Consider the following 24,102-nt stretch of genomic DNA (forward strand, 5'->3'; position numbering starts at 1 on the left):
TACTTCTGCCTTCACAGAACAAGAGATCCGAATGGTTAAGAGCTCACTGTGTTGACGATTTGATTAGTCAAGTCTGCTGGCTTGTACAGTACACAGTACTGAAGCAGCTACTGTACTGTACAGTAGAATGGGCAAATGACATTGAGGCTCACTAGGGTCTAGGTGACAGTAGGAGGTCTGGCAGAGGTCTGAAAGTTCAGGAAAGAGTGGAAAACATTTGTGGGCGATGCCTGTAGTACAGAAATGTGAAATGAAGCTTAAAAAGAGGTAGGTTTAGCATTTTAATTTTGTATAGAACGTTGTACTGTACTGTACTGTATTGCAGTACAGTAGAACATTCCATGTACATGTTTCGACTTGCATACAAATTTGACTTAAGGACAGACTAAAAAACGAATCTATTCGTTAACCCGGACACTGCCTGTATCTGAGTTCCAAGCTGGGTTTCCACAGGGATAGGGTCGCATTATACACACACATTTTTTTATTTTTATTTTTTTTTTTAATTTATTTATCATTTGTTGACCGGGAATGTCATCCTTCATTCACGCCTAAAATTGTCTCTGAGTTTACATTGAATCAAGTCATCAGTCTCTCAGTTTTCTTCCCAGAACTATAAAACAAGGGAGAACATATTTTACATACATTGTATGTGAGCAGGCAGCCCAGGTCTACCCTGACACAACCAAGTCCTTTAGAAAGGCTAAACAGATGTTTGTTTCTTATGCTGAGACTAAGAAAGGCCAACTTGTGTCTAAACAGGCTATATCCAAATGGTTGTCCTCTCCTGCTGTTTTTTTGCTAGTCCCATCATTGTAACTATTCCAGGCAAAGTTAATGCACATTCTACCAGGGCCTTATCCTCTTCGATGGCATATCAGAAAGGGGTGGACTCTAGAAGTATTGTAGAGGCATCAACTTGGTCCTCTTTTCATACCTTCACAAAACACTACAAATTGTATTCCTTCTCTAGGACCAAGACAGGCTTTGCTAGGGTCATTCTCCAGACTCCTGAACCTTTATCTTTCATCTTGCAAGGTAGGGTAGACTTTGGGAATCTACCCATAGGGTACTGCAACAGTGAGAATGAAGAACATATTATAGTTGTGTATGTCCCACTTGAGAAAAGCAGTTGATGTTGGACTTTCTTCATTTCTACAGTAGCCACACCAACCCACCATTCCGCTTTGTAAATAATTGGCAGAGGTAATCCAGGAAGTTGGAGTTAGGTCTGGTATCCCACCTGTGACTCATCGAGTGTCAGGAATTAACACGAAACAAGAGTATACAGTATTAGTCTGAATAAAATCACTTTAGCTAGCAGATCTAGGAGACTGCCTCTGATGTGGGAGGAATAAAACTCCTTCAAGTTTCAAGTAGCTTATTCAGTTAAGTAGCCAGATGGATGAGTGTTCTTGTCCTAATAATAGGGTTGGCATATGGCCTTAAACAGTGTTCACCTGACAGCATTAAAGCTGACATTTTGATGTAGAACAAGGTCTTGTTCTCTCTGATAAAGTCTGAGCTCAGTAAGAAATTTGGAAATTCAGCTACCAGGGAATATTGTTTTTCAATTGGAAAATATTTAACTTTTTGGTGTGGAAAAGGGTTTTTCTCCACTTCACGGGACTTACTTGGTGTTCTTAGTTGTTTGTCTCATTTGCTTAGCCTGGATCCTGCTTAGTAATCCTTTAATGCACATTATTCTTCTCTGTTTATCTGTATCCCTTGGGGACTGACTCTTAACTTCTGTTCCAACTGTGGAATTTTTTAAGAGGATGTTTCATCTTAAACCTCCTGAAAGGGGAAATTCCTCATTATTGTGGTCTGAATTTTGTTTTAGAGAAGTTAAACTCTCCATTTGAACAAGCCTTTTTAATTCCTTTAAAAGTCCTTAAATTCCTTACCTGGAAAACAGTTATGCTGACAACATTTACCTTGGCAAGGTGATCTTCTGAACTACATATTCTGATGCACTCCCAGCCTTATACATTCTTCTGTAAGGATAGTGTGGTTTTATCTTCTAATCAATCCTTCTTTCTGAAAATTATGTTAGCCATAATATTGATCAAAGCAGTTAATGTGCCATACTTTAGTAATTTTCTGCTGCATCCTTGCACCCCACACCTTCACCCTCCAACCATCAGGCAGACATCTTTTATCAACCCAGTCATTCCTAGGGCACCTGACATCATGACCATCATCCAGTTTGGGGGGTGGGGGTTATATTTATGAATACTGCTAACATTTCTGTTGGCCAAAAAGCATATTTTAGTGCCTGGTATGCTGGACCATGGCAGGTATGTACTTCTGCACATGTGCCACTCTCTCAGCTCCCCTAGTGTAAAGTCTGCAATCCCAGGAGTTTGCCAAAACCCTTCTCCTGTATGGATGAATGCTAACTCCCATCTCACACTTGCCAGCTCTTCCTTTGCCTGATTGGCTAATTGAACTCTGATCTTTCATTTAACACTCCACTATCCCTTTCTGCTTGCCTATACACTGTTAGCAATACCTGACAGGGAAGGCATTCTCTAATGTGCAGTCCGACCCCCTGCTTAACATCATCCCACTCTTGCTCCTCCCATATTATTTGCTCTATGTATTGTGCTTCCTTTGCTAATTTCCTCATTCATATGTCGGCCCCCTCTTATCTATATTCTGTACTCCTACTTACAAGACATATGTAGTGGCAAAATCTTCTTTCTCCAGTCAAGACTGGCTTCATTTTTAGATAATTTTTTGCTATTTTGAGAATATAAGACTCTCTGTGATTATTATTCTCCTTAGGGGCTAGCATTCCAAATCCTAGTCTCTCTCAAATAACCCCCCTCCACCATTTCATCATCATATGTTCCCAATTTCATTTGTAACTTTCTGCTTGAATTATATATATGAGCCGTAAATACATAACTCCTAAGTACCGCTTCACATTAGGTAACATTAAACCTCCTTGTCCTATGGGGAGAAAAAAACATGTTAACTCTTAACTCTTGTCCTGTTCCTCTTCCAAATAAATTACTTCAACTCTTTATTGTCATCCACAATTTCTCTAGTCGATCAAAATGCACCTGACCTGTATATAATTTAAGGGACTAAAATGCATTTTCATTTCTTACATCTAGCTATCTGTATCCATAATCAAGAGCCTCCAGTTTATCAGTTATTGGGTTATTTTCTATTTCATCTCTTCCTACATAGCCTTAGCCGCCATATCAGAAGCCTTTTTAATACATACTTCTAAATATTTTCTTTACTAGATTTATGAAGAACAAAATAATATCCTTTGTAAATAAAGCTAATTGAGCTTGAGTAACATACCAGTTATATCCTTGAATTTGTGAACCCCTTATTTTATTTGCTAATGGTTCTAAATGTAAAGCAAATAAAGGAAAAAGGAGGACATTCCTGCCTGTCTCCATTGTTCAGACACAGCTTGTCAGAGAGGAACTGAACCATCCCACCTTAATTTTTGCCAGTGACCCTTCATAAATCCCCTTTTTTAATCTTGTTATTCTATCAGGGAATGCCATGGTACAATCACTGTATAAATCATGGTTTAAGATCAAAATGAGACTGTATTTATTCATGCATTTGCTAACCAGGTGTGTACACTGGTCCAAAGACCTTTTTCAGGTATGACCCAGGGCACAAAGGAAGCTGGATCTGAAGGGTTTTTACCTCAAGATGCTTGTACTTCTCTCCCTTCTAAAGTAGTCTTATACAAAGCCTTCCATCATTTTCATCCCTCCTAACTTTCTGATTTCCACACGAATGCTGTTTCTGGCGACTTCCCTAATGGTTGACCATGCATCACTGTTTTTATTTCATCTCTTCGTATCCATCCAAACCCCTTTTTCTTATTTTTTTTTCACATGGGGTGAGGGTGTTACTTCAGCAGTGACAGTCATCTAGAGCCAAGGTTCAAACCACTAGGTGGTGAGCCAAGGTTCAAACCACTAGGTGGTTAGCCCTGCCGTTGTTCTTCCATACTACACACTCAAATGCAAACTCACATCTATGGCCAATTTAGAGTGCCCAGTCCACCTACTGCATGTCCTTGGAATGTGGGAGGAAACTGGAACACCCAGAGGAAACTCAAGCAAACACAGGAAGGGCATTCCAACTCCACACAAAAGGCACCCCAGCCAAGAATCGAACCGGGAGCCTCTTGCTGTGAGGCATCAATGCTATCTGCTGCATCACTGTGCAACCTCATCTTGACTAATAATTGTTGTTCCTCTGAACTTTTGCAAATGTGAAGATATCCTCCATATTTTTTATCAGTAGCAAATGTCTCAGATGTAGCCAGAATTCTAGAGAACTTGGTTTGTAAATTAATAACTGAAAATGTGCATAAATACCACGTCCTACCAGGTAATCTGCACAAATTAAGAACAACCTTTAACACCACTGCAATTTGTTCAAATTGTAATCAAATTTACGTGATACAGATCATGGCCTTATAACAGAATCCATCTGCATTGACCTAAAGCTGGCATTCAGAATTCTAAATCATAGTATAGTACTGTCAGTATTATAAAGAACTGGATTCAGGCAAGGAGAAAAAGCAAGATTATTTTTATATCTCAATAGCAGGCCATTTAGTTTTATCTATAACAAGTATTCCTTTAATACAAGCATATTCAATACAGGAGTACCCCAAGAATAAGGTCTGGATTCATTTTTATTCTCAGTATTTTTGAACAGACTTGCCACTGATCTGGTTCTGCTGAATAAAACTCTGCAGATGACCTCATGCTTTTAAAATCCACAAACAATCTAAAAATCTTAGTGTCAACACTAAAAAGAGTTTTGGCTACTATGACATTGACTGCCAAAAAAAACTGTTAAGTCACATGCCATGCTGTTTGGTATTCACCAAAAATTGTACAAGTCTCAAAAAAATGCACACGTCTTCCATGTTAGCTGTAAACCTTAAAGGAAATAATTTACCCCAGGTAAACAGCAGAAATGCCTAGGTCTGGTTCTAGATCAAAATATGGCCTTTAAATTGCACAATGTGATGGTAACTAAGAAAGCACTGCATTGCCTAAAACTGGCCTACAAAATTACAAGCATTCCAACTGTGCAAACCAGAATTCCAACAACACAATTGTGCTACTACTGTAAGCTGTAAAGACTGGCTCCCTATACAGTCCTACTGAATTCACTTAACTGGCAAAACAGTAAACTCGCATAAATCTGACATCTTTCAAAGGTTGGCCACTTCCTTCATTCCACAACTGACTAAGCTCTGGTTCTGCAAAGACCTAAATTTAATCTATCACTTCGTGAGATGACTTTTTCAAAAATAACACCTCCTGCTTGGAACACCTTGCCACCTGAAGTTGGAAGTGCCCAAAACCACCCCACCTTTAGACAGAACCTTAAAAACTCTCATAAACAGAAAATGTATGTCAGTATAATACCGACATTGGCTAAAAACAAACTCAATCCGCAGCTTTGTAGTTGAAAATTTGTCCACCGTCTTAGAACCTTTTGAACTTTATCAGTTATATTAACTTTGTGAGATGCCTCAATAACTATATATTTTTTTAAATACGTCCATATTTTTCTTACATTTTGTCCATGTTTCCAGGCTATACTGTAAACTGACTCATTTGCCTTTATTTACTGATAGTAATTATTTATATTTGCCTTCTGTAATTGTACTAACCATGGACCAGGTCTTGACCCAAAGGGTCCACTTACTTGATGAACGACTGTAAATAAGTTAGCAAAATAATTTATAGCCTGAGGTCTTTTTTTCTTATGACTTTTTGCCAACCATCAGCCCCTTCAATGGGTCTTGAGCCTCTTTGCACACAGGGAGATTCTCTCACTACTCTCCCTGGGGTGAGAGACTAGTGGAGGAAGCTGTCATCCAGGTAGGTGGTAAGCATGAGGGTTGTTTGCCCTACCCTGCGTAGTATATTAGCCAGTATACATGGGCAAAGAATGCCCCTGCCCCACATCTAAAGATTTAGCTTTCTTCCAACCCCCACAACCAAGGTCTCGTGTTTTTAAAGAGTAGACCCTAATTCTGCTATGGCTGGCAAACTGCCAGATGTCCCCCCATGGCAGAATCATTGTGCAGGGTGGGGCTTTGGGACATTTCTGATAAGACCAGCCCCATACCCTTGTAGCTGATATGCACACCCGCATTACAGCAGGGATTCAAAGTTCTTCTCATCTATAGATGCACCCTTCCATGTATGGGCATCGGAGGCTGGAGTGACTGTTTGGCAAAGCCAATGTATGTCTCCCATCTAGTGCTGTATACCAGATGCCTGATCATGATAGCCATTGATACTGTAACATTCAGAATTTCCCCTTCCTCCAGGGAGGGCAAGCAGGCATTGACAACTGACTTCTGCACTGCCCCACCTGTCTTCTCTAGCCTTTAAACCTTTAGTCAAACTTGGGTCATGGTCAGGACTTTAAACCTTTGTGTTATTTGTATGCCATGAAGCTAGACCTAAGATTTATCACTTATTGATAAAAGAGCTCCCAGAATGGCTATTAGAAAAAGGTGAGCATTTTTTTCAGGAATCATTGTCAAGTATGGTAAGATATCCATGACTTTGGTCTGACACTGTGCATATAGTTAGTTACAACTTGCTGTCCTGAGACATTTCTTCTCTCTTTGTTGTCAGAACCAATGGTGGAGCAAAAGGAGTAGGGGGGGAACACAATTTTCATGCTATTTACACTGTGTTCCTGTCTGGTGAAGTAGTCTTAAGTAAGGGGTTTTGGCTTCAAGAATGGGAAACTTGTTGTACCCTGCTGCCTTAATCTGTTCCAAATATTTTACATAGGGCAGTTATGTACAGAAGATGTAGAAGGCTAGATTATTTTTATGTTAAAGCAGTAGTGTGAATTCATAATTTTAAATGCCATCTAGCTCTCTGCCTTGAATGAAAGTAATTAAAATGCTAAGTCAGAAGGTTTATATGCAGAGTTTCTGTACTAAAGGAGTGCTGAGAACTTGTTTGTTGTTGTTGTGTCTTTCGGCTTTTCCTGGTTAGGGGTCGCCACAGCGGAACTCTGGTCCACTAATGATTGGTAGTTGATTTTTACATGCCGAGTTACCAGCCCTGACGCACAACCTTCAACAAAGGTATGCCCATTCACGCATGTCTCCACGCAGAAGATGCTGTAGTTGAGAATTGAACCGGACAGCGTCTTACTGTGAGGCGACAACGCTACAGCAGCACCACCACCGCGGTAATAGTGCTGAGAACTTGTTTGTAATTTTTATAAAAATAATTTTGTCATATTTGTTTTAAATTGAGACATATCCTTCACTGATTCACAGTAGTTGTGTTAAAGGGATGCAGTTGTAATGTATTCCATAAAATGCATGGTATTTAGACACTCCAAAGAATGATGAAACTTGTTTTATTTTTAGCATTACTTGCTTATGTCCACCACATTATGCAGTAAATTTGAATGTATGATCTCTGTTCTTTCCTTCCTCAGGGCCCATTTGGCTGTCTCAACAATGCTCGTTATGGCATTTCCTGGGGTGCCCTTGGTGCAGCAGAATCCTGTTTTCATATAGCCAGGCAGTACACCTTGGACAGGTAAGAGATGGCAGGTTCAGATATATTTACAGCTCTCAGCGCCTTTTATCCATGACTGGAAACAGAACATCAGTAGCTCTGACAGTAGAGAATTACTTAAATGGAGGGTGTCATTAGTTCATTGACTCAGCGTTTGGATTTCTGTCTATTGTGCTGTCTTGGCTCACTGTTGGCTGCTGGAGAGTAATGGGAGGACTTGACATACTGTGTGCAGCTCATCTCCCTGGTTGGCTTGTGGTATCCCTGGCATTTGACATCCAGTTACCATGGGATGAAATAAGTAGTAATCGATAAGGTATATTTCTGTCCATAGAACTACAGGTATTGCCTTTGGCAGTGAGAAATAGATCGTGTGACCTGGACCAAAATGCTTCTTCAGGCTCTTTAATTACTGTAAGTGTGACCGTAAATCCAGCCATGACACAGGCTGGGATTGCCAAAAAGTGTTTGAGAAGAGGGCTGGATACACAGTGAGATTGTTTTGGGCCATGTAGGCAGGTGAATTAGGTTCATAGGTAGGTACTAGGCTATCTGCCCGAAGGCATTTATAATCCTAGCCAGAATGTGTTGGCTTTCGCCGCCCCCTTAGATTAGTTCCCTGTGCCTCTGTCCAGCAGAGCCACTGAAGTGATCCCTGAGGTAAACTTTCTGTTTCCCATCCACTCGTCAAGATTTCTTTTGAAGAGTGTTAGCGAGGAGCTCTGCCTAATGTAGACTGGGATCTTGTTCCAAAGCATGGGAAGTCTCTGGGACAGGAATCTATCCCTCCAGCATGTCCTATTTATTGTTGTGGTGAGGTTTAGATCCCTAGAGCATGTGGCTCGCGAGGATAAGGTTTTCTTTAGGTGGAACATGTCCATCAATTCTGGGTTGGACGTGGCCTTGTATGTCAGGCAGAGATCACCTCTGAGTAGGCAGTATGCAACCGAGTACAGCTGTCATTTCTTCAGTTGAGCTGCATAGGGCATCTGTTTGAGGCCAGTGATCCTCTTGGTGAGGTACTTCTGTGGTCTTTCCTGCTGCAGATGTCTTGTAAGGTACATCCCAAATGGGGCGTTTGTACTCTATGATGGGTCTGATGAGTGATGAGTAGAGGGGCACAATGACCTCTTTTGATCTGGATATGAACCCTTTTGTGATTAGGTGGGCCATGTAGGGGATTTTCTAACCACTTTGGCAATGTGATTATCAAAGGTGAGATTACTATCTACTTGGGTCCCCAGATCCCTTATTACGTCTTCCATATTTAAGGGACTACCACCTATGTGGTAGTTTGTGGGTACTTTGTTTTTTCCAAAGGGGATGACTATGCACTTTTTGGCATTTAGCTTGAGGCCATGATTTTGACACCAGGTGTACGTCTCAGTGAGACCCTTTTGGAGGATGTCTGTGTCACCCGGAGAGTCAATTATAGCCCCTAGTTTGCAGTCGTCTGCGAACCTGGCCAGCTATAGTCCTCCTGTGCTTGCCTGTACCTCTGAGAAGTATATGCCAAACAGAGGGGTCCTAGGACTGAGCCCTGGGGAACTCCATTTTTAACCGATTTAGAGTCGGACCTAGCTCCCACAACTCTCACAATGTGGGTTCTGTCCGTGAGCCAGTTGGCAACCCATCTTGTGACATAGGGGTTTATGTTCAGGCTGGTGAGCTTGTCTATAATACCAGAATGGGGAATGGTGTCGAAGGCCTTTGCGAGGTCTAGGTAGGCTGTGTGTACCACCTTCCCCTCATCTATAGCCTTGGTAACTGTCTCAAAAAAGTCCACCAGGTTTAGGAGGCATGATCTGCCCTTAACAAAGCTGAACTGGGTAGGGTCCAGTGTTTGGAGGTTCCCAATGTCTCTGTTAATGAGTTCCATGATGATGCGCTCAATAGCCTTGCAGACCAAGCTGGTCAGGCTTATAGGGCGATAGTTCCCGGGGTCTGTTGTGGCTCCACCTTTGTGGAGCGGAATAACCACTGCTGTGCGCCACTCTATGGGTATGTAGCCTGTGGAGAGGCTGAGTTTGAACAGTGTGTTTAGGTGAGGGGTTAGTTCATCTTTGAGCTCGTGTAGGATGCAGCCTGGGACAACGTCCGGTCCCATTGATGCTGTGTTTTTGGCTTTGGACAGGGCTGTTTTAACATGAGTGTCTGTGATTTCAGGGACTCTACATTCTTCTGGTATGGTTACAGGCCCTCTTGGGGGTGAAAGGGGAGTGAAGTTTGCGCTGAACCTGTCTGCCAGGATGTTGGCGCTATTGGTCAGTTCAGTGTATTTTGTGCCATTCTGCAATAACTGCGAGCAGATCTGAGCATTGCCTCTTAGATTCTTGACATAGCTAAAGAATGCTTTGTGGTTATCTTTGAAGTCCTTGGCAATTTTTCTTTCAAAGCTTGCCTTGGATGATTTTATGAGGGATCGTAGTTTTGTGCTGATACTGATCAGGTATGTCTTCCCTTCTTGGGATTTTACTGTTTTCTGTACTAGTTTCCCCCTCCTATTGTATAGCTTGTTTATGGCAGGAGTCCACCAGACTGGTTTCCTTTTCTTGGAGGAGTGAGTCTTGGTTTTGCTTGGGATGGCATGATCCATGCATTCTTGTAGGTGCCCGTAGAATGCATTAGTAAAGAATTTTGCAGCTTGGACACGTTATCCTTCAGCTTAGGGGCTTTGAAACTTTCCACCTCGGTCTTAAGTAACGTGAAGTTTGCTTTTGAAAAGTTTTTTATGGTGGTTTTCTTGTCCGGGGGTGGGGCGGAATGTGGATATCCAAAGTGATTTGTTTATGGTCAGATCTAACCAGCGAGGGGTTGACCTCCGGTGTGGAACACTGGTTGCCCATGATGGTGATGACCAGGTCCAAAATGTTGTCACCTCTGGTGGGAGTGTTGACCAGTTGAACCAGGGCATTTGAGTTTATATTTTCTAGGAAATGTTGGGCAAGGGAGTTAGTACTTGAGTATTTCTCCCAGTTAATGTTTGGATAATTGAAATCACCCAATATTAGGGTGTTTGGTAGGACCTTTATGTTTCCCAGTGTTTCCAGGAACACGGAATGGGGGTCCTGGGACATGGTGGGTGATCTGTAGCAAGCTAAAATTTGAATTGCAGTTTTGCCCATTGTTAGTTGCACATGGATGATCTCTGAAGCATCGTGCTGTGCCACTAACCTGGAGGTGTGGGTATCCTTGATAAATATGGATACGACCCCACCTTTTGTATTTCGGTTTGGGTTCTGTGGCCGAAATGTATGGTATGAGTTGTAGCCTGGTAGTGCTGGGGTGCTCTCTGGAGCCTTAAACCAGGTTTCTGTTACTGCACATATATTGATTTTCTCCATACTGAGGAGTGCCTCGAGTGTGTGCATTTTGAGGTTCAGACTTCTGGTATTGAGTAGCACTACCCTCAGTTTTTTGTTACTTGTGCTATTTACGGCGGTAGGTTTGTCTTTTGAGCCTTGCCTAAAAAAGGCACAATGGGGATGGCAAGAGCCTTGGCCAGTATTCAAAAGCCTAAGGGTGACAGGTGCAAGCCGTCTCTAGCAAAGCAGCGTGGCTTGTCAAGCATGTCATCCCAGGCGGACAGACACTGGATCCCCTTTGAATGACACCAGAAACTTAGCCAGTTGTTGAAATTGATAATTTTTTCTTTATACCGTGATATCATTCTTGGTGAGGGCAGGATGCTACTCAGGGTCAGGGTCATACCGGCCTGGACTACGTGATCAAAGAGCTCTTCCATGTCTCTTTTCATGTAGTCCAGAGAGGTACGGCTCAGGTCATTCACACCAACATGGACAATGACAGAGTCATATTTGTACTTGTTCTGTAGTGACCTGAGTGCTTGTGTTATGTGGCGGATCCTGGCGCCTGACAAGCAGCTAACAGTAACCTTCTCCTTATTCAGCCTAGTGACCTATTACTAGTATGTTGGGTATGTTATTTTGCCTTAAGGGCTGTGATTGCATGGCACACTGGTTTTGTGAAGTATGTGTTTCATGGTTTGTGTTGGGGGGGTGGAGGTTGCTTGGATGTTTGCTTTGGAGGTCTCTGTTGGTTTTGCAGATTTTTATTTAGAGCCTCCGAGTATGTTTTCATGTATTTATGTGTGTTTTTTTTCCAGTGCTGCTTTAATGGGTTTATGTGAGACTGGTGATGTGATGCAAGTATTTCCCTTCTCCTCTTGACTGTCTGATCCAGTCTTGGGTTAAGAGAGCTTAGCCTCCAGTTTGGCTGTATAATTGCATCTCTCGCATGTATTAGTGTTTGGTGGTAGGAGGAGGGGGTTGTCTGTGTACATGAGGCAGTTGTAACATTGCCTCAAAATGCCCAGATTCACCAGTTGGACTGGAGAGTACTCCAAAACGACAAAGGATTCATCTCCCAAAAAGTTTATTGTTGTATATCTTGTCTTAGCGCCTCAGCCATTACAGCCTTCAAAGAGTATAAAATTATCAAAAAACACTCCCCTATTTGTACATCAAACAATCATTTGATTCACTTAAAATAACAATCAATAAAGCAATTAAGCATACATTTTAAACAAATTAAAGCAAACTTCTCCAATTAACTTCTCTGTTCAAACCTCTTGGTTTCTGTGTCAAACTTTAATATAAATACAGTTTCCTTATCAGTTAAAACACTTTTAATTAATCTCTCATCCCCCCTTCTTAATAAACTTTTTGGGAGCTGAATCCTTTGTCGTTTTGGAATACTTACTGGTTTTGCTGCTTTGCTGTTTGTTGTTATTTTTGGACTGGAGAGTACACCTGAAACTGCCCTTTGGGCATGCCTGGATAGGTACAGTGAACTGTTTTACTGGATGGCTGGTAAGGTCGAATAGAGAGCCTTGTCCTTCTGTACAGTACAGGATGGTCTAGTGCTAGGGTTTATAACTGCTTGCTATAAGTTTTGAGTAAGTGCCAAGCTGAGAAATGAGTGGCTTGAGTTCTTAAGTTGAAAGTTTGTCTAGTTCCAAGGGAAAAATTGAAGAAGAGACTTTGTGGAGCCGTGAATAGTTTTACCCTAGCTAACTGGCGCTGCCCGGCGTGCAAACCGGGCAAATACGGTATTTATAGCAGGGAAATGAAAGAGATAGAAATTAGCCCAAAATGACCAATAAACTACTAAATTCTGGGCTGAAACCACTCCTGAAGGGACAGACAGGCTGCTCAAAGCTCCCCTCTCTCACAGGTGAACAGAGAACTTCCTTCTATCCAAGTAAGGTATGGGCAGACACAGAGATTTGTAACACAACCCTGAATTGAGCACTAACCTGAAAACTGGACTATACTAGCTTAGAAGGGCAGGAAACAACTATATATATATTTATTTTTTTTTTGAAAATAAAGCAGATACACTCAAAAAACACTTTAAATGCACAGAAAAGGATACTTATTGTTATATATTGCAGATCAGAGTTGTAGTCAATGCCACTAGTAATAAAGTAGGAAGAAACACAAATACAGTAAAAGCAGATGAATAAAGTACAATATATATATATATATATATATATATATATATATATATATATATATATATATATATATGTATAAAACAATAGAAAATGAACAAACTGATCTAAACAAGTTACCCAATTAACCAGAAAAAAAGCTCAAAACTGAGCCCTGTTCCAGCAGTCTTCAATCAGACAAGTTCTAACTGGACACCCCTGCTTACTATGGTGCAGGGGAACCTTCTCCAAAAAAGATGGCCTGGATCAGTGCTCAAGTTATACAAACAAAGTTAGATTCAGCAGGCCTGAATCTGGTCTATGCTACAGCAACAAGCCGCACCAATTTCAGAAAGAAACAGTTCAAATAAGCAGGCACAATAAGCCTGTGACCAGCTATTCCCAGCTCAGAAGGGCAGAATCCAGCCTCTCCTCCCACAAGAGTGCAGACCACAAACCTTCTTAATGTAGAATAACTGGCCTGAAGCCCAAGTGCTTAACCAGAACTAATACACTTTTAGAATAGCAGACACTGGGCCTTCTATCAGCAATTCCCAGCTTAGAAGGATGTAAGCTACCTGTCCTGCCTCAACAGTGCAGACCACAAACCTTCTTAATGTAAAACAGCCTGTATGAAGCCCAAGTGCTTAAACCAAAAGACTTAGAATAACAGTTACAATTTAATCAGGCTACTACCAAGCAGTAATAAATGCAGCAGACTAAATAAAATTGAGTACTTTTAAGAAAAGCAAAATAAAGTAGGAGGAAAAGACAAATACAGTAAAAGCAAATGAAAATTTTTTTTTTTTTTTTTTAGTCTTGATGTTGTAGGGCTTTTGAAATCCAGGATAATCCAGAATGGCCACTGATCAAATTAATAAATGTCTTAATTAAGTTTCTGTTTCTGTCCACAGCTGCCCGCATTTAACACCAGTTTTTAAACATTTTCTGGTCTTCCATATATTGTTGCTTCATTTAACAACATAATACAGTCTGGTTACTTTTCATATATCTGCCGTGTTAAATTTCCCTTTATCTTTTCTCCCCCCATGCATTTTTGATCTTCTTCAGTCCTTTCACTGAACCTTATGATGCATGGCCCCTTCAGCATTGCACCGTCTCAGGAGGAATTTATTTGTTGGAGCCCTGTCTTTTGTCTTTCTTTTTGCAGCTAGTAGTGAACATCTAGCTCTTTCTAATGCTGACAGAATATTTTTCCTCTGTCAGCCTACAGTATCTGACCCAAGCACTGAGAGTGAGCACTACTGCTCTCCTTCATCAGGGACTAGATGATACACATTACATGTAACTGTTGTTCACTTTATTCCAACCTTCTACTTATGTTTCTTTCTTTTCAGTACAGGTGCTCCAGATGAACTGTTTCTTGCTTTTAAATAAAATGGCTGTTAAGTCTACACTAAATTTGCTTGCCCAACCTTTTGTACCTTTCGTCTACAGGATCCTCAATGAGTCCTTGTTTGCTATCAAGCTTTATGAGTTTAGAAGCCTGGGGCAGGGGCAGAGATTTGAGCATAAATGGAGCTGTCCTGGCTTCTTTCATGTCATACACAGGCTTGGTGAGCCTCATAGAAAGGCACTGTTCCTGCGTAGAGAGATGTCTGTGTCGCTGAACCAAGTAGCTTTGCTGTTTGTGTAGACTGAGCAACCCTGCTTGCCTCATCATCTTTAGACTGCTTTCCTCTGAAGAAACATAAGCCAGCCAGACTCCGTTCATCTAAGATGGTATCACTGAGGATGGTTTCTTTTCATTGATAAGCTCAGGGATGAATGCATTGTCTGCAGAAAGTGTATTCCTTGGCTGTGATGTGTGTTTCATCTTAGATTACTGTGATTTAGTCTCCCTGATCTTAGACATTCAGCTAGGACTATTGCCCAGCAAGGCTGACTTTTGCCTACCTGGAAGTATTAGGTTCTGTAATCTGTCATATTGTCATATTGTCACAGTGAGTGTTCCTTGAGAGGTCTTAGTTACACCTTTTCTCAAAGAGCCCCACTGTTGACCTTGATAGTCCTCTCACATTCCAAATATTGCACCCAACTAAACGTGCATCTTCCCAAACATTCAGAATTCATTTGTCTTCCCTCTGGTCACATAGCCTACTTCCCTACTTTCTTCCCAAAAAATATTCGACCTTTACCTTCATACTCATTAAATCCTGAAGGATTATAGCAACTTTTTGGTTATAATTCCTGCTCACCCTTTACTGACCCACTTCCATTGCTTAATATTTCACCCCTCTTTTTTTGTCTGGTTGTCTGTCCTACTTCTGTATCTTTCTGTCCTCTCTCACTCTCCTCCCATTTCTGTCTTACTCAAGTGGTAAATGCGGAATTCGTTGAATAGTTTTACTGCCTGCTTACATGTGATCGTTTTAACCATCGCATGTACTCCTTACTTTCTGTTTTTTTGTTGTACTACCCTGGCTAAGACTGAAATTGATCTATTAAGGCAAGTGATTTACCCTGGTTAACAAATTCAGATAAATAATGAGTCACCAACCCATTTCTGACTTTCCATTTATTAGTAAGGTTATTGACAAGGTTTTTTGACAGCTTGACTCCATTTTACAGCAATACGGATTACATGAGCCGTGCCATAGAACATTAACAGGATGGAGTTTACTCCAGTCTTTAATGATCTCTTGATAGTGAGGCATTATCATCACTGTTCTGTTTTGCTCTTTTTTCCTCTCTTAAGTGTTTCATACTGTGGACCATAGCATTTTCTTGGACTGTTTGTGGATGTGCAGTTGTGTTGCAGGTACTGATTTTATTGGTTTACCTCCTGCCTGTCTGGACATACCCAGTGGGTTGTCATTTCCCTGTTCTGTCACCCCATTAACTCTAGCATATCACAGTATCTATTTGCCCCCTATGTTGTCCTCTGTATATATGTTGCTATTCGGGGAGAGGCCTTTGGTGTCATCTTTAGCTTTCTTTTTCACAGAGCAAACTGCATACTCTGGACTCATTGGGCAGTAGCTTGGAATGTCCCAGAACTGAATAATGAGTAATCATGTGAAACTCAACATCTCCGAGTCAGTGGCCTTGTTTGTCCCATGCCATCTTACAGAATTCTGACTCTTCAGCTTTAAAACCCATCATCATGTATAGATTAAGCCGAAATTTGTTGATAGTGTTGAGTCTTTGTGTAGTTTTGAGTGACACTCAGAAGTGGGGAGGGGGTTCGGGTGTTATCTGCCATCAAGTCGTGTTTTCATTAAGGGAATATTGTATGTAACAAACACCTTCTCTCTGCAAAGGACCATTTACAAATTTTCCATGCCCTGGTGTCATCCAAACTATTCTGTTTTAGTTCCTTGTACCATGAGGTAGCAGTCAGTGCAGAACTACAACCAGTTCCTTGCAGAAACTTCTGGTTACCCTCATATTCCACAAGTTCTGTAGAAGCTGTACAGGATGCCAGTTTAGATCTATTTAATCTTCAAAATCCTAGTACTAGTGTATTTAGCCCTGAACAGTCTGGGTCCCCCTTATTTGACAGTGAGCCTAGGTTCTTATAGCATTGTTAAGCCCTTGCAGTCCTCCTCTTTTGAGGTTGCTTGAGGTTCTCAGAGTGCAGATGGAGACATCTGGTGCTCACTCTTTTTCTCATCAGGTACCAGATTTCTGAAGCCTCATTCCAAAGTGGGAAATGAAGCACCCTATTCTACAATGACCTAAACCAAAACATTTTTTTCCAAGCCACTAATGATTGAACAGTGGTCTCTTGGGCTTTAGTCAGGACTTTATCCCTCTGCACTACAGTATTGGTATCAATCAAGACTGTTGTTCATTTAAAAAAGTAGTTCCCTATCAAAAGTGTAATACCAGCTTGTCCCAGCTGAACATTCCCTAATGCTTGTGTTCCACTTCCTGAACTTTGTGCAGTCCATTTACTTATTTCCCAGTGTTCAGTGCCATTCTTATGGCTTTATATATTGCCCTAACCTAACCTAGTGTGCAGTAGCACTCCTTGAACCTTTTCATGATGCTTGAACATCCTCTGATGTGCAGTGCCTTTCAGTTTGTTTCATTTGAGCAGTCGCTTATGATTCCTTCCGTCTGATGTGGGAAGGCTGAACCCTTACTGTCTGAAAATTTCAAGTTGCCTATTGCAGAGCATTGAGTTCACCCATTCACTGCCTGGTGCTAACATTGGCACTCTCCTGCACCACCTTTTTTGTTTGTTTGTTTGTTTATAGATTCATAAGTGTATATTAGGCTAACAACCACTGGTGCCTTTATAAGCCTAGCCAAGCATCTCGAATGTATCCCATAGGTTTATACGTTGGCCTTTGTAGGTTTAACCAAGCTTCACAAATGTATAAGACAAGTTTATGTGTCTTAGAGATTATTTTTAAGGGGTATATGTAAGCTAGGGCAAAATATAAAGGCTTTCTCTATCCGTTAGAGACAGAGATGCTAGACCAGGGGTGTATTTCCAATTTCCCAGCTATTGTTCCAGGTTTCTCTTGAAAAGGGTTAAGGAAGAGCTGGGAAAAGCTCTGCTTCATATGGATGGGAAGCCTATTCCAAAGAAGGGGAATTATCTGAGACACATACCTGTCCCTTCAACATGTCCTGTGTATGTCGCAAGCAAAGTTTAGATTCCCTGGATGAAGTAATTCCAATGCTCTTCATTTTGTGGATATACAAAAGGCCCATCAGAATGGGGTCCAAGGATGCCCTGCATGCCAGACATAGATTGCCTCTCAACAGTGTTTAGGAAACAGAGTATAGAGAGAGGGCTTTGAGGCGATCTGAGTAGGACATGCTGTTTATGCTCTGTATTCTTTTTGGGAAAAACCTCTGTGGAAATTCAAGTTGTTGTATGTGCCTGGTACTTACTGAAGAGGACATTGTGCTTGATGATGGGCCTGATGAGGACCAAATGCAGTGAATGATGGCTTTCTTAGACCTAAATGCCATGCCCTTGCTTATATGTTGCACAATATTGAATGATTTCCTTATTATTTTAGACAAATATTGGTCCTACTCTTAGGGGGGTGTTGATGATGTAATTTCCTAGAGTACCTTAATTCCCAAAGGATACTATTATGCATTTCTTGGCAATGATTTTTAAGCTGTGGCTTTGGAATCAGTCATTTGTCTGTGTTAGTCATTCATGTATTTATATAGAGAGGCTAAAAGCCGTGTCCCTGTACTCAGTCTCGTACAGACTGCTTAGAGGTGACCTGTGTCTGGAATACAAGGCCATCTCAAAGTCAGCCTTGATGGAGTTGCTGCATATCCGTAAGTCAAAGTCCACTCACGCAACTCACACGCAAGGTCTCAACCTGGTCTGTGACATTAATAGAACTTGTTCACTGGATAGATTTGTGTCCCAACTACTCCTCCATCTGTGGAATAGACTTCCTCTCCATGTCAAGCAGAGTACCTCAGTAGCCCTGTTTAAAATGAACCTGGATAACTGGATGGGAAACCGAAAATGTACCCCTGGGATCCCACCTGTGTCCCTGCTGGACAGGAAAACAGGTGCTGACTTTGTGGGAACATGGGTGAAATTCTTGGCTAGGCTTATAAGGGTTTCCAGGCCAACAGCCTGTTATCATCCTATGAACCTATGTAGGATATTAGTGTCTTGGTGGTATTCTGTGACTCTCCTAGTTTATAATCATCTGCAAACTTGGTCATGCAGAGGTCCTTGACATTGACCTTGATGTCTGAGGCGTATGTGCGAAAAAGAAGTGGAACCAGCAGTCTGCTAGTGGCTGGCCTGTTTATGGAGGGATCTCTCATATCCTAATTTCCCAAGTCTTACCTGATTGCTAGCTAGCCATCCAGCAACTGCATTGGTGGGAGGTATGCCTGTATCTCTGAGCTTGTTTACAATGCCTGAGTGGAGTATTGTATCTAACCAGGTCAAAGTAGGCAGTATGCACCCTTTTGCCCTCATTCATTGCCTTGGTGACCTCAAAGAAGTCCACCAGGATGAGTAGGCATGATCTGTCCTTGACAAAATCAAACTGGGTGAATACAGTTAAAGTCCGGGAAAAGCAAAACGAGTAGCACACCAGTAAGTGAAATAATTAAAATGATTTAATCATGTAAAGCGCTTTTCGTTTGCGCTATTGGCAGACTTCTTCAGACAACCATTTACTCCACAAAAGTAGTATATATACTTTGAGTTCATTAAACAGTTAAACAATTAACAAACACAATGGCTTAACAACAATCTAATCCCATCCCCTTAAAGGTATAAAGATATCTACAAATAATGTATGCATAAAAAATGTATAAATATACAAAAAATAGCACAGCACTAATACTAAGCTGGAAAAATTAATCTTAAAGGCATACAGCAAAATAGTGACAATAAATAAAGTATGTTATACATACTAACTATATTAAAATACTCATATCGAACAATAAACCCTAAGAAATATAAATACTTTAGAACATATCACAAAATTGTCTCATCATTTAATATGCATTATATTGTTAACAAACAACTTTAATAACGTGTATACATAATCCATGTGTGTATACAAGTAAGTAATATTTACTTCATAAAAACAACCTATAGCTAAAAATCACCTTTTAAGGCTCTTCAGTTTTAAAACACTACTCAGGTTACAATTCTCATTTAACCCTGGTAAATTATAAGCATTAAGCCTAATCTGCCAAGATAATTCTAATTCTTCCAAAAGTAGTGGTGTAGGGCCACCCCTTTTGTCTTGTGTAATTTGGTCAATAACTAAAAAATTAAAACTGTGTTCAGGGAATTCAAAAATATGTTTGGCTAGAGCATTATCCTGTTTTTTCTTATTGATGGCATAAAGATGTTAGTACATACGGTCACGGAGCCTCCTCTCTGTCTTACCTATGTAAAATGCCAAACATCCGTGACACTGAGCCAAGTAAACGACCATCCTAGCGTTACAATTAACCCGACATCTTAACTTGTATTGGAAGCCATGCACTTGGAACCTGTTGGATTCAGTTACAAATATGCAATAATTGCAATTCTGACATTTATACATACCAGTGGTCCTAACTTGTTTACATTTTTGCTGTTCAAATAATGATTTAAGATTCCTACCTTTCCTAAATGTAGTGCTTGGATAATCTCCTAGCTTGTTTAAGACTCCTGGGTTACTAGCAAAAAGACCCCAATTTTTTCTCAAAATTCCTATACAATAATGACTTAAAACATTATAAGTAGTAACAAACCTTGTTCCTGTGGAATTAACAGATGGGACAGAAACAATGCATCCAGTTTTACCTAATTCAGGCTCAAGTGTACCATGATAACTTTTGTTACCTAAAATAGGTTTGTACATTCCTTTAACTCGTTTATGACTGTACATTCCTTTAACTCGTTTATGACAAACTTCAGTAGTTAAATCATCAATTAAACCTGAAGGATAACCTCGATGTACAAACATTGTTTTCAACAGTTGACATTCCTCTTTGAAGTCATTCTCCATGGTTACAATGTGGGCTGCCCTCACTAATTGGCCCTTGATGACTGAGCGTTTCTGGTGGAAGGGGTGACAACTAGAAAAGTGGAGGAAAGTGTTCAAGTATGTTTCTTTCCTATGTATTTTAGCCTCATAGTTTTTTAACACAAAATTCTTAGTTAAGCTAATATCAAGATAAGCTATCTTGTTGGTGTCAAATGTAGAAGTAAACCGGATAAAGTTAGTTAAGGTATTAAAAATATTCACTAACATTTCACTAGATTCAGCACTACCATTAAGCAGAATAAAAATGTCATCTAGGTAGCGATTATAGAACACCATACGATTTTTAATACTAAGATTATTAATCACATACTCAGACTCCCAGTGGGCCATGACTAAATTAGCTAAACTTGCTCCACAGGGGGAGCCCATCGCAACTCCAGTTTTCTGTAAGTAGAAGTTGTCACCATACATAAAAAAAAAAATTATTATACAATATGATTTCCAAAAGCTCAATCACCAGTGATATTTCGTCTGAAGTAGCCCCATTCTTAATTAAAACTTGAGCCACCCAGTCCACTTCAATATTATGAGGTATGCATGTATATAGATCTTTCACATCAACAGTGAGAAAGTTGTAGTTTGGATCAAACTCCAGACTATCCAACTTCTCTAGGAATGACCATGAGTCTTTGCAAATTTGTTGCTCGGGTTTAAGAAATTTTTGTAAAATAGAAACTACCTTAGCACACGAGTAAGTGGGAGAACCACGTCCATCCACAAGGGGTCTCATAGGTGGATTACTCAAATCTTTATGAATTTTTGGTATACCAAAGAGATAGGGGAATCTTGGAAATTGTGTAGACAAATAATTAAATATGTTCTGTTCTGTTCTCCCTTCTATAAACATATCTAAAATACTGTTCTTAATAGTAGTATATGCATGGTTTATTTCAGAACGAGAACTAAGTTCATATGAGGGGTCATCCAACAGATTTTCCATACGTTTAGAATAGTCTACATTAACAAAAATTACCAAGGCCCCTCTCTTATCAGGCTTGCAAACACGAATGTCATGCAGTTTAATAAAATCCAAATAATCTTTCTCTTCTTTCCAAGTTAAATTGGTCGAATGAACCCTATTACTGTGTTTAACATTGTGACGGATATCTAGCTCACACAATTGTTCATACACCTGAATCAGTAGTTCCTAGTACTTTCAACCCCCCATTGCATCCTCTGATTCAGGTGTTTGAACAATTGTGTGAGCTAGATATCCGTCACAGTGTTAAACACAGTAATAGGGTTTATTCGACCAATTTAACTTGGAAAGAAGAGAAAGATTATTTGGCTTTTATTAAATTGCATGACATTCGTGTTTGCAAGCCTGATAAGAGGGGCTTGGTATTTTAATAATGTAGACTATTCTAAGCGTATGGAAATCTCTTGGATGACCCTCATATGAACAGTTCTCGTTCTGAAATAAACCATGCATATACTATTAAGAACAGTATTTTAGATATGTTTATAGAAGGGAGAATAGAACAGAACATATTTAATTTGTCTACAATTCAAGATTCCCTCTTTGGTATACCAAAATTCATAAAGATTTGAGTAATCCACCTATGAGACCCTTGTGGATGGACATGTTCTCCTACTTACGTGTGCTAGTTGATTCTATTTTACAAAGTTTCAAACCCGAGCAACAAATTTGCAAAGACTCGTGGTCATTCCTAGAGAAGTTGGATAGTCTGGAGTTTGATCCAGACTACAACTTTCTCACTGTTGACGTGAAAGATCTATATACATGTATACCTCACAATATTGGAGTGGACTGGGTGGCTCAAGTTTTAATTAAGAATGGGGCTACTTCAGACGAAACATCACTGGTGATTGAGGTTTTGGAAATTATATTGTATAATAATTTTTTTATGTTTGGTGACAACTTCTACTTACAGAAAACTGAAGTTGTGATGGGCTCCCCCTGTGGAGCAAGTATAGCTAATTTAGTCATTACTGAGTCTGTATGTGTTCAACAATCTTAGTATTAAAAATCTTATGGTGTTATATACTCGCTACCTAGATGACATTTTTATTCTGCTTAATGGTAGTGTTGAATCTAGTGAAATATTAGTGAATATTTTTAATACCTCAACTAACCTTCTCCGGTTTACTTCTACATTTGACACCAACAAGATAGCTTATCTTGATATTAGCTTAACTAAGAATTTTGTGTTAAAAAAACTATGAGGCTAAAATACATAGGAAAACATGCTAACACTTTCCTCCACTTCTAGTTGTCACCCCTTCCACCAGAAACGCTCAGTCATCAAGGGCCAATTAGTGAGGGCAGCCGGCATTGTAACCACGGAGAATGACTTCAAAGAGGAATGTCAACTGTTGAAAACAATGTTTGTACATCAAGGTTATCCTTCAGGTTTAATTGATGATTTAACTACTGAAGTTTGTCATAAACGAGTTAAAGGAATGTACAAACCTATTTTAGGTAACAAAAGTTATCATGGTACACTTGAGCCTGAATTAGGTAAAACTGGATGCATTGTTTCTGTCCCATCTGTTAATTCCACAGGAATAAGGTTTGTTACTACTTATAATGTTTTAAGTCATTATTGTATAGGAATTTTGAGAAAAAATTGGGGTCTTTTTGCTAGTAACCCAGGAGTCTTAAACAAGCTAGAAGATTATCCAGGCACTACATTTAGGAAAGGTAGGAATCTTAAATCATTATTTGAACAGCAAAAATGTAAACAAGTTAGGACCGCTGGTATGTATAAATGTCAGAATTGCAATTATTACAAATTTGTAACTGAATCCAACAGGTTCCAAGTGCATGGCTTCCAATACAAGTTAAGATGTCGGGTTAATTGTAACTCTAGGATGGTCGTTTACTTGGCTCAGTGTCACAGATGTTTGGCATTTTACATAGGTAAGACAGAGAGGAGGCTCTGTGACCTTATATATGAACATCTTTATGCCATCAATAAGAAAAAAAAGGATAATGCTCTAGCCAAACATATTTTTGAATTCCCTGAACACAGTTTTAGATTTTTAGTTATTGAGCAAATTACACAAGTCAAAAGGGGCGGCCCTACACCACTACTTTTGTAAGAATTAGAATTATCTTGGCAGATTAGGCTTAATGCTTATAATTTACCAGGGTTAAATGAGAATTGTAACCTGAGTAGTGTTTTAAAACTGAAGAGCCTAAAAGGTGATTTTAGCTATAGGTTGTTTTTATGAAGTAAATATTACTTACTTGTATACACACATGGATTATGTATACACGTTATTAAAGTTGTTTGTTAACAATATAATGCATATTAAATGATGAGACAATTTTGTGATATGTTCTAAAGTATTTATATTTCTTAGGGTTTATTGTTCGATATGAGTATTTTAATATAGTTAGTATGTATAACATACTTTATTTATTGTCACTATTTTGCTGTATGCCTTTAAGATTAATTTTTCCAGCTTAGTATTAGTGCTGTGCTATTTTTTGTATATTTATACATTTTTTATGCATGCATTATTTGTAGATATCTTTATACCTTTAAGGGGATGGTATTAGATTGTTGTTAAGCCATTGTGTTTGTTAATTGTTTAA

General features: G+C 39.8%; 1 protein-coding gene across 4 annotated transcripts in view; it reads left to right on the top strand.

Moving 5' to 3' along the window:
* The window catches only part of GCDH (glutaryl-CoA dehydrogenase), a 455,659-nt gene that overhangs the window by 251,785 nt on the left and 179,772 nt on the right, over positions 1-24,102 (top strand). For all 4 annotated transcript variants that reach the window (XM_044084655.1, XM_044084654.1, XM_044084653.1 and 1 more), the window contains exon 8: positions 7,486-7,589. In XM_044084655.1, coding sequence (XP_043940590.1) covers positions 7,486-7,589 — 104 coding nt within the window. The remainder of the gene's footprint in view (positions 1-7,485; positions 7,590-24,102) is intronic.

This window comes from Protopterus annectens, chromosome 9.part0, assembly GCF_019279795.1.
Source record: "Protopterus annectens isolate FY-2018-M chromosome 9.part0, PAN1.0, whole genome shotgun sequence".
Classification (NCBI taxonomy): Eukaryota; Metazoa; Chordata; order Ceratodontiformes; family Protopteridae; genus Protopterus; species Protopterus annectens.